This window comes from Oncorhynchus tshawytscha, linkage group LG19 (genome assembly GCF_018296145.1).
Source record: "Oncorhynchus tshawytscha isolate Ot180627B linkage group LG19, Otsh_v2.0, whole genome shotgun sequence".
Taxonomy (NCBI): Eukaryota; Metazoa; Chordata; class Actinopteri; order Salmoniformes; family Salmonidae; genus Oncorhynchus; species Oncorhynchus tshawytscha.
Genome location: NC_056447.1, coordinates 24,908,218 through 24,923,858, shown reverse-complemented (window position 1 = coordinate 24,923,858; position 15,641 = coordinate 24,908,218). Strand labels below are relative to the sequence as shown.

Sequence of the window (15,641 nt, the reverse complement as noted above, 5' to 3'; positions counted from 1 at the left end):
TGTAAATTATGTCTGAGTGTTGGAGTGTGCCCCTGGCTATCAGTAAATAAAAAATAAAACAATAATTGTGAAGTCTGGTTTGCTTAATTTAAGGAATTTTAAATTATTTATTCTTTTACTTTTGATACTTAAGTATATTTTAGCAATTACATTTACTTTTGATGCTTAAGTATATTTAAAACCAAATACTTTTGGACTTTTACTCAAGCAATATTTTACTGGGTGACTTTTACCTTTACTTGAATCATTTTCTATTAAGGTATCTTTACTTTTACTCAAGTATGACAATTGGGTACTTTTTCCGCCACTTTTTTCACAACTAAGGGCATTTTAGGGTAATATAGTGCGCTTTAACGTCATGTGTTAGGTCAGCCTGCGAGACCTAAAACTGAGAGAATGTGAACACACGGCGTTAACCAGGGAATATACTTATTTCCAAGTGGGGTCCTCTTTATTTTCTACTGTCAATTTGGGGTCGTGTGCAGAAAAAGTTTGCGAATTGCTGCTGAACTGCAACTTCATAGCTAGTATGATAATCTTTGCAGAGCGCGTGCAATACAGACTGCTCCTGGAGCAGGAGCCTCCACGTCTGATCACGAGCCTTGGTTATCCAATCACAGCAAGCCACCGGGTGTTTCCAAACAACATCCCCTTTCACAGAACTACAGGCTGTGTAGCTAGCTACTTACTTCCTCATCATCTCAACTAAAAAGTTGTCGGCTGAATAAATTAATTCCTACTTTGTTTATCTGACATTTTAGCTAGATGATTAGATGCTGTAGTTACTTACTCCATTTATATTACAACTAAGAGGTCGCGTTGGAGAGGTCACAAGAAAACAAAAATGGACAACAGTGGTTTTCCTAACGTTAGACAAAAGACAATCACTCTTGTGATAAAAACACCGAATCAGGCCCACGGGGATCAGACGATTGAGGGAGTTGACACGGACTGGACAGTGAAAGAGTTGAAGACACATTTATCGAGGGTGTACCCAAACAACCCGGTGAGTGATTGTGATAGCTGGCTAGCTAACCTGGCTAGCTATCTACCCAGCTACCCCATAACTAGCAAGCTAGCCAGTCCTTGCCAAGTTAGACTGGTCCAGTAAGTTAGCCAGCTATAATGTAATACTAGTAACGTTAGCTACTGTCAATAACAATCATGCAATCCAAACAGCTAGCTAGGCTATAAATAGTTGTGTATGTATAAATCGTGGTTGCTGTTAGTGTCTGTGTTGTGTTGACATCTGTCCCCCTTTCCCCCCACAGACTGAAAGTGATCAGAGACTTATTTACTCTGGCAAGCTGCTCCCAGACCAACTGCATGTCAGAGATATTTTCAGAAAGGTATGTGTGTGTGCCTATTCACCTAAATATTAACTAGACATTCTCAGAACTCTAGCAAATACTGAGTTATGTGCCATCTGGTCAGATTGCTGGTATCATCAGTAAAAAAAAGTAATTGATTCAACATTATGTGCCTCGGGAATCAGTCTACCTACAGGGATTCACAAATATCTGAAATTAGGCAGAGAATTGCTAAACCTAGGTCCTAGTTATTTTTAGTATTACTGGGTTACCTATACAACTGTGCTGAACAGTCTGTATATTATGTCAATGAATTACAATGCTAGAAGCTCAGATTAATGCAGAGAGCAAAACCCAGACCGTAAACTGAACTGGGCTGGGCTTTGACATCCCTGGAGTTCAAGCCCATAGAAGCTCCTCAGAACTATTGTTCTGTGTCAGGACTGTTATGTATGCAGTCCCCTTTTCTGAACTACAGACCAGTCCCCTTTTCTGAACTACAGACCAGTCCCCTTTTCTGAACTACAGACCAGTCCCCTTTTCTGAACTACAGACCAGTCCCCTTTTCTGAACTACAGACCAGTCCCCTTTTCTGAACTACAGACCAGTCCCCTTTTCTGAACTACAGACCAGTCCCCTTTTCTGAACTACAGACCAGTCCCCTTTTCTGAACTACAGACCAGTCAGATTTTCTGAACTACAGATCAGGCCCCTTTTCTGAACTACAGGTCAGTCAGATTTTGATCACTCAGTTCATGTTTAATGTTGCATTCACTACCTTTCTCAAGATTTTTCAATAGCCATTCTTTGTTATACATTTTTTTTACTTCAAAAGGTTGAATGAGTGTCCCTCTATGTCCCGTGCCAAGAATGAATGTGATGTTACTGTGTCTTATGCCGCCTGGGATATTGCATCATGAATGTATGTCTTCACAGACGGACCTAACACCCACTGTGCACCTGGTGTGTGCAGTCAGAACTCAGCCCAGAGGTCCACTAGGAGCAAGACCAAAGGTAAAGTACCCCATATGGAACCCCATCTCAAACTGTGACATGTACTCTATGTGAAGGTTATGATGTAGACCTAGGTGAAGCTATTTTAAATATACTCATTAAATAGCATCAGTCAACAATTCTTCAGTTGTTGCTCCCCTAGATTTTGTGCCAAACCAGGAAACTTTTTTGTTTTTAGTTCTGCCGTGCCTGTGATTCCCTTGTGTTCTCCTTTAGAAACCCTACACACCTCATGAATATTATTTAGTAGCTATAATTGGGAATTTCTGGAGCTGACAACGGGCAGTCAAAGCCAGACATTCAGATTAGGAAAAAGACACCTCACACGGTTGATAAGGGATAATTCGATAAGCCAAAACGCCCTATCGGCTAAATCGTCTAAATTATTCCCCCATTCAGTGGTTGAGGAGGTGTCAGAGCTGAGGCTGTTCTGTCCTCTGGAGAGAGGAGTCCCAGCTCAGTGGATAGCAGGAGACAGGTGCACAACTACTCTCATTAGGAATCTCTGGAGACCATAATGCTTCTCTGAAAATTCACTGCAGCCAATTTGTACAGTATGTATGTCTGCACATGTAATGTTAACACCAAGTCTCACGTTTTATTCAGGTCAGAGAGCCAGAACCACAACAGTCTGCCATGCCAACCAGACAGAACCCAGAGGGTGCCACCCCAGCCCCATCTGTGCCCACTGAACCAGAGCTGAGACAACGCAGGTACACTTCCACCTCTCCCGCCCCACCCGCATGGCCTGGCACTACAATGTGAGTTAACAAGACAAGTTAATTCTTTGCATGCTGGTGATATTAGTACCATAGAAATGATAAACTAATTATAAACTAATAAACAACAACACTTCGGCTTAAATGTAATATATACATTTTACGGACAATCTATTTTACAATACTTATATTTTGTTTGTTTTAGTCCTGGCCTCCCTTTAACCTCCACCTCTCCCATCTATTTCTGATGTCCATCCAGTTTGATTTCTATTTGCCATATATTTTTAACTGTGCTGTTTCGCAAAGGTTCTGGACCTATATACATTTTACAGACACAGTATAGTTTACATTTGTCATCTTGTTGTCATTAGTCCCACCCTTCAGCTCCATTCAACCCCTCCCATCTACAGTTGAAGTCGGAAGTTTACATACACCATAGCCAAATACATTTAAACTCAAGTTTTTCACAATTCCTGACATTTAATCCTAGTAAACATTCCCTGTCTTAGGTCAGTTAGGATCACCACTATTTTAAGAATGTGAAATGTCAGAATAATAGTAGAGAGAATGATTTATTTCAGCTTTTATTTCTTTCATCATATTCCCAGCGGGTCAGAAATGTACATACACTCAATTAGTATTTGGTAGCATTGCCTTTAAATTGTTTAACTTGGGTCAAACGTTTTGGGTAGCCTTCCACAAGCTTCCCACAATAAGTTGGGTGAATGTTGGCCCATTCCTCCTCACAGAGCTGGTGTAACTGAGTCAGGTTTGTAGGCCTCCTTCTCGCACACGCTTTTTCAGTTCTGCCCACACATTTTCTATCGGATTGAGGTCAGGGCTTTGTGATGGCCACTCCAATACCTTGACTTTGTTGTCCTTAAGCCATTTTGCCACAACTTTGGAAGTACGCTTGGGGTCATTGTCCATTTGGAAGACCCATTTGCGACCAAGCTTTAACTTCCTGACTGATGTCTTGCGATGTTGCTTCAATATATCCACATCATTTTTGTCCCTCATGATGCCATCTAAGTTCACCAGTCCCTCCTGCAGCAAAGCACCTCCACAACATGATGCTGCCACCCCAGTGCTTCACGGTTGGGATGGTGTTCTTTGGCTTGCAAGCCTCCACCTTTTTCCCCCCAAACATAACGATGGTCATTATGGCCAAACAGTTCTATTTTGGTTTCATCAGACCAGAGGACATTTCTACAAAAAGTACAATCTTTGTCCCCATGTGTAGTTGCAAACCGTAGTCTGGCTTTTTTATGGTGGTTTCGGAGCAGTGGCTTCTTCCTTGCTGAGCAGCCTTTCAGGTTATGTCGATATAGGACTCGTTTTACTGTGGATATAGATAATTTTGTACCTGTTTCCTCCAGCATCTTCACAAGGTCCTTTGCTGTTGTTCTGGGATTGTTTTGCACTCTTTGCACCAAAGTACGTTCATCTCTAGAAGACAGAACGCGTCTCCTTCCTGACTGGTATGACGGCTGCGTGGTCCCATGGTGTTTATACTTGCGTACTATTGTTTCTATAGATGAATGTGGTACCTTCAGGCGTTAGGAAATTGCTCCCAAGGATAGGATGAACCAGACTTGTGGAGGTCTACAATTTTTTTTCTGAAGTCTTGGCTGATTTCTTTTGATTTTCCCATGATGTCAAGCAAAGAGGCACTGAGTTCGAAGGTAGGTCTTGAAATACATCCACAAGTACACCTCCAATTGACTCAAATTATGTCAATTAGCCTAGAAGCTTCTAAAGCCATGACATCATTTTCTGGAATTTTCCAAGCTCTTTAAAGGCACAGTTAACTTAGTGTATGTAAACTTCTGACCCATTGGAATTGTGATACAGTGAAATAATCCATCTGTAAACAATTGTTGGAAAAATTACTTGTGTCATGCACAAAGTAGATGTCCTAACCGACTTGACAAAACTATAGTTTGTTAACAAGAAATTTGTGGAGTGGTTGAAAAATTAGTTTTAATGACTCCAACCTAAGTGTATGTAAACTTCCGACTTCAACTGCATCTCTTAACACCATCCAAATTGGATTTCTGTTTGCCATATATTTTTCAACTGTGCTGTGATGCTTCACCAAAGTTCTAAACCTTTCTATTCTTATAGTTTCTACAGATTGTAAATTAAAGATACAATTTTTTTGCTTAAAGTATTATTATATTATTGATCGATTTGACTATGACTTTTCAAATCACCCAGTAGTGCTATCTGCAGGGTTAGCTCCAGGTAATTGTTGCTATTCTTCAGCCATTCCTGGACCTGTGACCAAAAACAAGCTACATATGGACAGTACCAAAATAAATGATCTAATGACTAAGCCTCCTCGCAGCAAAATCTGCACAGCTGGGAAGGTTGTATCCCCCAATAACATTCTATTGGTTGCAAGAATTTTGTATACATATAAATTGAAAAATTCTAAGTTTTGAATCCGGCGTCATTTTCCGTGTCAATTCATAAACCATGTGCCATGGAATCGGTACATCAACAAATCGATTTTGCAATCTATATGGCACAGCTGTCAATTGTTTTGGTACTTAAATGAAACTGGTATATATTTTTATTTATCACAATTTTCTTTAACCAATTTTGGTCTTTAATGCAGAGCCGACAGACAAGTTTTACTTTTACCTTACTTTTCTCCCCTCCCCTTTGCCTCTTCCAGTTTGGATCTAAGTATAGCTCTATTACTTGTGTTGCTTTATGAAAAGTTATATTGCTGGGAGAGATGTAATACGTTGGTCTATCCTTCAATCTGACATGACATGCAATTCACACTGCTATTATCCTGTGTGTCTCTAGGCCAGGGGCAGCAGAGATAACCAACCCAACCTTCCCCACCTACTCCCTCTACAGCCCTCAACAGCTGCTCTGGCTGCAGCACATGTATGCTCGTCAATATTACATGCAGTAGTAAGTATTCAATCCCAAGCATTTTATCACATTTAGTTATGACTTCCTACTGTCTTGCCATAGCATAATATTAAGCAGAAATACTTTATAAAGTATGTTTGGCTTAGACCAGGGGTGTAAGCCCGCAGGGCCATATGCTATAGGGAGAGATCTCAATTAACATTGAAATGGCTAAAACCGACTGTGGAGAAATGATAATGGACCTACATTTAGCAATCCCTCTACGATCGCAATTTTTTAAAATCAACAATTCCCTGCATATTATGCAGGTGTTGCGAATTTGAACAATTACCGCACTATTTGCTCATTAAACAGTCAAATCGTAGCAATATTATTGCATAAAACTGAACCATAACTGCAGTACAAAAAGAAGGCTCGCAATTTCAACCAATCACTGCACATTTACTGCATAATATGGTTCAATCAAGCCACACATCGAGCAAATTATTTTCCTTGTCAGGACAATTTTTCGACAAATTGGGCAAAATCACTGCATATTGCCATGCAAAATGTTAGATTTACAGCTGCAAGATCAAGCCTTTTTGCCCACAAATATTTTTTTAAATCCTAGCGAAATCCTGCATCAAATCATTCATAGTCTCTTCACTCTGTCCAACTTGCTTAAGTGATCAAAAACAAATGCGGTGCAAAATTTGTTTGACACTCCTGGCTTACTGTGGGTGTTTCTCAAAATACTTAGTACAGGGCTCCGAGCATGCAAATTGGAGCACGGGAGGGTCGGAGTATGAGTCCAAATCAAAGTATGCGAAACGGAGAACGGAGGGCACTTCTTGAATGCGTATTCCATTTATACATATTTTGAAGCATGCATCGATGCAAGCTTCAACGGAAAGTAAGGAAAGAAATATGATGTAACCACATAAAATATTATGCTTTAAAAAAAAAAGTCAATGCCGGACATTTTTTGAGCTGAAGTGAGATAAAATACTAATGCTGCCTATTCACATGTAATATGTTGCCCGAGCACAATATTTTATCTTGATACGTTAATAAATACATGCTGTGTTTATTTTGGCATGTTTACATGCCGAAGTACCGTACATCGCAAGCCCATGATAAGTAAATCGGGCTAACTGGCTAGCTACGACTGTTAGCTAGTTAGCCAGATAACCACAAATAATTTTTTGCTTGCTACCCCTGAAGAATTGACCTTGTATAATATTCGTTTTAGGTCATTTTTGCTTGTTAAACTATCTGGTTAGCTACATTATTATGATTCACACAGCTAGCAGATAGTTATGACGTAAAAAGTGTGCTTTGTGTATATCTTGTTTAGTCTCTATTGCCATTGTCCTGGCAGGAAAACGGTTCAGTAAATGTGTAGCTAACTGGCTAGCTAGCCATGAATAATTGGTAGCTACCCACTAAAAATGTACATCTACCCTGCATAACATTAGTTTTAAGTCATTTTTGCCTGTTTAACTAGCAGGCTAGCTACATTATTATGATTCACATATCTAACGTTAGCTGATAATTATGAAGTAAAACATTTGCTTTGTGTTTATCTTGTTTAGTCTATTGTTGTCATTGACCTGGCTGGAAGAAGGTTCAGTGAATTAAAATATTTTTTTAAATTTAATTTGACCTTTATTTAACTAGGCAAGTCAGTTAAGAACTAATTCTTATTTTCAATGACAGCCTAGGAACAGTGGGTTAACTGCCTGTTCAGGGGCAGAACGACAGATTTGTACCTTGTCAGCTCGGGGTTTGAACTTGCAACCTTTCGGTTACTAGTCCAACTCTCTCACTACGCAGGGTAGCCTAGTGTGAGGTAATACAGTAGAGGGGAGTGTGAGTGCTTCTCTAATGTTTTATGCATTCACCACACTCTCGTCCTCACAAGAACGTACTCAGGAGAATGTAGTCGGAGAATGAGAGTGTGGAGCACGGTAGTATGCATATTGAGAAACCGTGTCTGTCTTTTGTCCCATAGCCATGCAGCCTATGCAGCAGCAGCTTCTGCCCCCTTTGCCCCAGCCGCAGGCCCATCCCTGCCTGCTGCTCCCCACCAAGCCGCTGTCCCAGCACCCCTGCCCAATCAGGCCCCCATTGACAACCTGCCAGCCAATCAGAATGCGCAGGACGGCGCCTTTATCAACCCGGGAGCAGCCAATCAGAACCTGCGGATGAATGCCCAAGGCGGGCCTGTGATGGAGGATGAGGAGGAAATGGATCGTGATTGGCTGGACTGGGTGTACACAGCTGCTCGTCTGGGAGTGTTTCTCAGTATTGTCTACTTCTACTCCAGCCTGAGCCGCTTCGCCCTTGTCATGAGCAGCCTGCTCCTTATGTACCTGTGAGTTGACTGTGTTTGTTTGTTGTAAAACAAGGTATGTTGCTGTGTACTATGTCTATAACTGTATAAAGCCCCACAGTGGAGGTGTCCTTCTACCCATAAAACCTAGCGGTCAAACAGGGAAATGGTTCCAATTGTTTTTCCACCATTAATAGAGGATTTTATTAACACTTAATAACCTCTTGATTCTAGCCATCCTGGATCCGGGATCGTGAATACAGCCTCAAGCTCATTACCATAACGCAACGTTACCTATTCATGAAAATCGCAAATAAAATGAAATTAATATGCTAGCTCTCAAGCTTAGCCTTTTGTTAACAACACTGTCATCTCAGATTTTCAAAATATGCTTCTCAACCATAGCAAAACAAGCATTTGTGTAACAGCTAGCGTAGCTAGCGTAGCATTTAGCGTTAGCATCAGCAGGCAACATTTTCACAAAAACCAGAAAAGCATTCAAATAAATCATTTACCTTTGAAGAACTTTGGATGTTTTCAATGAGGAGACTCTCAGTTAGATAGCAAATGCTCAGTTTTTCCTGAAAGATTATTTGTTTAGGAGAAAACGCTCTGTTTGGTGCGTCACGTTTGGCTACCAAAAACAAACGAACATTCAGTCATCAAAACGCCAAACTTTTTTCCAAATTAACTCCATAATATCGACTGAAACATGGTAAACGTTGTTTAGAATCAATCCTCAAGGTGTTTTTCACATATCTCTTCATGATATATCGTTCGTGGAAGCCTCCTCTCTCCTCTCAATCACTGGATGACTGCGTGCAGCTTGTAGATTACGCACCAATTTAGACAAAGGACACCGGGCGGACCCCTGGTAAATGTAGTCTCTTATGGCCAATTTTCCAATGATATGCCTACAAATACGTCACAATGCTGCAGACACCTTGGAGAAACGACAGAAAGGGCAGGCTCATTCCTGGCGCATTCACAGCCATATAAGGAGACAATGGAAAACAGAGCCTCAAAAATTCTGCTCATTTCCTGTTTGAAGTTTCATCTTGGTTTCGCCTGTAGCATGAGTTCTGTGGCACTCACAGATAATATCTTTGCAGTTTTGGAAACGTCAGAGTGTTTTCTTTCCAAAGCTGTCAATTATATGCATTATATGTCGAGCATCTTCTTGTGACAAAATATTGCGCTTAAAACGGGCACGTTTTTTTTATCCATAAATTAAATGAGCGCCCCCTATATCCAAGAAGTTAAAAAAAGGTCTGTGTTTCGTGTTGGCTTACCATGGCATGACGTTTTTATAACCATGTAAATCTCTCTTGGACAGACCATCCTGGCTTTGTCTTTTTTTTAATGATAGCCATATTAGCAGCTAATTATCGTTACTTTTTTTTTGTGTAAATACAGGCGAATATATTGATAAAAGTCACCTTGTCCTACAGAGATTTACATGGTTATCAAAACGTCACACCAGGGTAAGCCTAGACAAAAAATAACACTTATTTGAAGTGTTTCTAAAATGCCCAATGGGGAAAATTAATGGTGGAAAAACAATTGGAACCATTTCCCAGTTTGACCTCTAGGTTTTATGGGTATTTTGACTCATACTGTGGTACTCTGTAGCCAGAGCCATGTATTTAGAGAGTGGCCAACTTTTAGAAATTTGAATATTGTTCATATTCTCCATGTTATGTTAATCGGCACTAACATGGCTGACAATAATGTTTTCAAGTGTCATGTAAATGCGTCATAATGCTCATTTTAGACATTATTCCCAATGTAATGTTAATGGGGCGCTAACATGGCTGCCATAGCATGTTATAGAGTCATCTAAATGCATCATAATGCAGAAACCTCAATGGCCCAACTCTCTAAATACATGGCTCTGTGTATAGCCTGTCTGCTAATGGTGAGGCTGGCATTAGCCGTGGGTGATGGGCAGATGAAGGCACCCGTGCAGTAGTCCTGAGAGAATGAGGGCCATATGTTGTGCTTATCAGCAAAGAAGAGATGTCCTTAGCTCAATGTGTTGCAGTCACACACTCTGTCCATTGTGCAACTCCCTCAGGCTCTGGAATCAGCTCTCTCATCCAAACCACACATTCCAAAAGTATGAGTGGAGACAAAGCTGTGTGTGTTTGAGAGATGTTGAGGGAGAGCGAGAGAGGCATGGCCTCGACATACACTAACACAGTCGGTGAGGTCGTTGTGACCGCAGTGTCCTGAATGTCCTCCCATATTTCAGTCTAATGTGAGGATATGTAGTGCTGGTTGAGTGTTTCTCTATGTGCTGCTGAGAGCTGCCTGGTACAGCAGGGCTCATCTCTGCTACAGTTACTATAGATATGGGCGTCGGATCAAGGGCACTACTCCCTCCTCTGATCAACTAATCTGGACAGACGTGGCAGAATGGGACCTAAGCCTTATCTTTACATGTAACAAGGTTTAGCCGCTAGTACTCCACCGCCTACGCTAATGATTGGACTGGTCTCAGTGTGTTGGAAGGAGAGTTGGCCTGGTTATAGGACTGTAAATAGAGTGACCATTATTAACATGTCAGTCAGTCTGTACTTCCTCTTTGTTTGCACCACCTGGTCTTAACTGGAAATGCAAATGGGGACCACCACAAATATCCTGTATACTCTGACTGTGTAATAGATGCACAGTTTGAGAAGAATCATGCAGATCTACTTTATTAATCCCAGTTGTCTTCCTCTCAGGCACACAGCAGGCTGGTTCCCCTTCAGACAAAGGCCCCTGGTCAGAGGTCCAAACAACCAGGTCCCTGAGGTCATCCAGAACCAGGACAGGAACCCAGTGCCACTGGTAAGACACATTTCCTCAGGGGCTGGATCTCTAGGGGTGGAAAACAGATATGACTTCATTACAAGGCATGTACTGCCTTATGTAATGTAGTAACATTCATCATACAGCATGTAGAGCAGGGCTGTCAAACTAATTTTGTCCCAGGGGTCGTATTCGTTCTTCAACGTGGTCCAGAGGGGTGCACTGAAAATTGGTTATACTTCCTAGCTGTCAGAATTAGCAAAAGATAGTCCTCTATCCATTGTTTTTGTGATTATAAATACTCCCTGACTGTCTAGCTTTAATCTTGTGGATTATTAGCAAGCTGGACACAGTCAAGAACTGTATAAATGTTGGTCCATTGTCATTTTTACACAGTTTAGATTTGGTTTTAGTCATTTTGAAGTATATTTAGTTTGTGTCCCAGGAAACAAGCGGATTTAACTTCTTTAGAAAAACAGCCCTAATTTTGGAAACAAACATTATTATGTTGTCATCCAGTCACATTTATTGATTTTCCAAGCTATAGCTCACAATGTTACATACAGTAACAAAGTATTCAGACCCCTTCTATTTTTCCACATTTTGTTACATTACATCCTTATTCTAAAATGTATTTTAAAAATGTTATCGATCTACACACAATACCACATAATGACGAAGTGAAAACAGGTTTTTTAAAACAGAAATACCTTACTTACATAAGTATTCAGACCCTTTGCTATGAGACTCGAAATTAAGCTCAGGTGCATCCTGTTTCCATTCATCATCTTTGAGATGTTTCCATAACTTGATTAACTTGAGTCCACCTGTGGTAAATTCAATTGATTGGAAATGATTTTGAAATGCACACACCTGTCTATATAAGGTCCCACAGTTGACAGTGCATGTCAGAGCAAAAACCAAGCCAGGAGGTCGAAGGAATTGTCCGTATAGCTCTGAGACAGGATAGTGTCGAGCCACAGATCTGGAGAAGGGTACCAAAAATGTCTGCAGCATTGAAGGTCTTAAGAACACAGTGGCCTCCAACATTCTGAAATGGAACAAGTTTGGAACCACCAAGACTCTTCCTAGAGCTGACTGCCTAGCCAAACTGAGCAATTGTGGGAGAAGTGCCTTGGTCAGGGAGGTGACCAAGAACCTGATGGTCACTCTGACAGAGCTCCAGAGTTCCTCTGTGGAGATGGAAGAACCTTCCAGAAGGACAACCATCTCCGTAGCACTCCACCAATCATGTATTTATGGTAGAGTGGCCAGATGGAAGCCACTCCTCAGTAAAAGGCACCGAAAGGACTCATGAAGACAAGATTGAACTCTTTGGCCTGAATGCCAAGTGTCACATCTGGATGAAACTATCTGTACAGTGAAGCATTTTTATTTTTTTACCTTTAACTAGGCAAGTCAGTTAAGAACAAATTCTTATTTTCAATGACAACCTAGGAACGGTGGGTTAACTGCCTGTTCAGGGGCAGAATGACAGATTTTTACCATGTCAGCTCGGGGATTCGATCTTGTAACCTTCCGGTTACTAGTCCAGCGCTCTAACCACTAGGCTACCTGCCACATGGTGGTGACAGCATCATATTGTGGGGATGTTTTTTAGCGACAGGTACTGGGAAACTAATCAGGATAGAGGGAAAGATGAATGAGATCCTTGATGAAAACTTGCTCCAGAGCGGAGCAGAGAAGAATGGGGAAAGACTGCCCGAATACACGTGCTAAACTTATAGCGTCATACCCAAGAAGACTTGAGGCTGCAATCGCTACCAAGTACCGAGTAAAGGGTCTGAATACTTTATGTAAATGTGATATTTAAAAATAAAAAAAATTGCTTTGTCATTATGGGGTATTGTGTGTAGATTGATGAGAGGGGTGAAAACAATTGTTTCCATTTTAGAATATGGTTGTAACTTAACAAAATGTGGAAAAAGTCAAGGTGTCTGAATACTTCCCGACTGCACCGTACAGTAGGTTTTCAAAGGACCAAAGAGAATGGTCTAATTTTTCATTTTTGCCATGGAAAAATAGTAGTTGTACGTATCATCCTGGCCCTCTTTTACTCCCCTGATATAGTTTAATTTAACTGTGTTGGAAAAAAAATACAGTTTAAGTGTGTTTTTTATATCTGAACTCTGGTGGTGGTGCTAACAGAGTTTTTTCCTCTTCCCTCAGGTGGAGGTCCCTGCAGGAGAAGAGGGGGCCGAGGCGGAGGTTGGACCTGATGAACCACACCCCCTGACTGCAGTACCTGTGCCTCAACACAGGGTGTCCATCGTTTGGAGTGCCTGGATCTTCTTCAAAGCCTTCTTTGCCTCCCTCATCCCAGAGGCCCCGGGAGTGGCTAACTGAATAATCGACTTTTCCAGCAGGGGGCACACTGGAACTGAAGTTACCCTCAGTATCAGACCTGCCTCTCTGTCACGGGAAGTCCTCTCTCTGGCCTTCTGGATGGATGCCTGGATGGATGCCTGGACATTTTGTGAGAAATCATGAATGATTAAAAGCGTCAATGCATACAAAGCCCTGGATGTAGTCTGTTAAGGGTGTGTGTTTAGGTATATGATTCATTCGGCGCTTCCTGCCTTATGATAGTGACCAAATGGTTGTATATACAGTACAGTACATACACCTCTCTCTGCCAAATGGTTGTAAATGCTGTAAATGTTTATTGGAACAAAACATTTAAATATTATTGTATTGTCTGTACACAGCACTTTACAAAACTTATCTTATTATTAGGGCTGGGACAATACTAATATCGCAATATTGTTTCCATTGCAAAAATGTAAACACGAAGCAGATCAAACTCTTTGCCCCTTTAAAAACCTTCTGTATGTAAAATATTGTCTGCTATATCTTGGAAAATAAATAAATGGGATACTGGATGAGTAGTAATGTACACTCAGTGGCCAGTTTATTAGGGAACACCCATCACCCACCGGGTCTGACCCCTTTTGCCTCCAGAACAGCCTGAATTCTCAGGGTCATGGATTCTACAAGGTGTGGCGTTCAAACATTACTCAATTGGTATCAATGGACCTGATGTGTGCTAGGGAAACCAATCCCCACACCATTACACCACCGCCACCAGCCTGTACCGTTGACACGAGGCAGAATATCAACGTAGTCAGATTCATGTTGCTAAATGCCAGATCTTGACTTTGCCATCAGCATGACTCAACAGGAACCAAGATTTGTTGGACCGGGCAATGTTTTTCCACTCCTCAATTGTTCAATGTTGGTGATCGCGTGCCCACTGGAGCCGCTTCTTGTTTTTAGCTGATAGGAGTGGAACCCGGATGGGCTGCAAAATCCCATCCGTGACAAGGACCGACGAGTTGTGCGTTCCGAAATGCCGTTCTGTACACTACTTGTACTGTGCCATTATTTTCCCGTTTTGGCCTGCCTCGTAGCTTGCACGATTCTTGCCATTCTCCTACGACCTCTCATCAACGAGCTGTTTTCGCCCACAGACCTGCCCCTTACTGGATGTTTTTTTTCCCGCACCGTTCTCAGTTAACCGAAGATGACTCCGACGATCATACCATGCTTAAAGTCACTTAGGTTACTTGTTATGCCCATTCTAACGTTCAATCGAACAGTAACTGAATGCATCGATGCCTGTCTGCCTGCTTTATATAGCAAGCCACGGCCACGTGACTCACTGTCTGTAGGAGCAAACCATTTGTGAACGGGGTGGTGTACCTAATAAACTGGCCACTGATTGTATGTTTCCAACATACATGGGGCTGTTTTCCGAAATAGTTAAATCCACTTTGTTTTGTTTGTTTTGAGTATCGCAATACTGGTATTGTGCCGGGCATACTTATTATGCAAACTTGCTTTAATCTGGGTTAAATTATGAGATGCTTATAGTGCTGTATGATAAAATAGTTTGTATTGCTCTTGCTCAGAGATGGAAGTGCTATATAGGGTTGTGCATGAGTATTGAATATTTCTCTGGTTGTCTCAGATGTGAAATGGAAGGCAGTGTTAACATAGTGTGGCTTTAATTCATTAGACTGGTTAAAGATCTTCTGAAAGTTGAATTACGTTAAACATGGGAATATGCAGTCGTGTGGGGCTTAGGCCAGACTGTTTTTGCAATTCAAATGGAATCATGCATAGTGACCTCGCTCCCTTGTTACACAATGAGAAAAAGATATATTGTGATTCCTTTTGGAATGCCTTTAACTGTACACATACACTAAGTGTAATTCCCCCCCCCTAGTACGTTCTAATGTGATTTATCTTTTTGTTTTTATTTTGGTAAAACAGCTTTTTAATGGATGCTACTGTATCAAGAATATTTTGTGGAGACTTGCAATAAATTTACTTATTTAAAAGGATTGCCTCTTTTGGATAGTTATTTACTACAGTCACCTAACAGAACAATAATACTTTAACACATCTAAAGTACTCACAAACACAAGCTTGTTTTAGACAACATGTTTGAGGACAATCAACAAATCTAGATTTAACATGTTCACAACATCTCTTGCAACAAAAATAAAATAGTTCAAAGGGTCTACACAGCAAACAGAGCCGACGGAAGTCAGTTTGGGTCACTACGTAGTT

The 15,641-nt window shown here is 41.1% G+C and overlaps 1 protein-coding gene across 2 annotated transcripts; it reads left to right on the top strand.

Moving 5' to 3' along the window:
- The first annotated feature begins 584 nt into the window (after window positions 1–584).
- On the top strand, window positions 585–15,412 carry herpud1 (homocysteine-inducible, endoplasmic reticulum stress-inducible, ubiquitin-like domain member 1). 2 transcript variants are annotated; one of them, XM_024379375.2, is made up of 8 exons: window positions 585–1,006; window positions 1,272–1,349; window positions 2,247–2,324; window positions 2,931–3,037; window positions 5,864–5,974; window positions 7,929–8,291; window positions 10,979–11,084; window positions 13,236–15,412. In XM_024379375.2, exons 1-8 carry the CDS (start codon window positions 845–847, stop codon window positions 13,410–13,412), a joined length of 1,182 nt encoding a protein of 393 aa, XP_024235143.1. In that variant the 5' UTR covers window positions 585–844; the 3' UTR covers window positions 13,413–15,412. The 2 variants fall into 2 exon arrangements, with proteins under 2 accessions (XP_024235143.1, XP_024235142.1); XM_024379374.2 differs by having other exon boundaries at window positions 588–1,006; window positions 2,931–3,085.
- Window positions 15,413–15,641: the final 229 nt, after the last annotated feature.

Coding starts and splice junctions, on each gene's coding strand:
- herpud1 (XM_024379374.2), top strand. CDS start 845: ATGGACAACAGTGGTTTTCCTAACGTTAGACAAAAGACAATCACTCTT. Junction 1,007..1,271: donor GGGTGTACCCAAACAACCCG/GTGAGTGATTGT, acceptor TTCCCCCCACAG/ACTGAAAGTGATCAGAGACT. Junction 8,292..10,978: donor AGCCTGCTCCTTATGTACCT/GTGAGTTGACTG, acceptor TCTTCCTCTCAG/GCACACAGCAGGCTGGTTCC.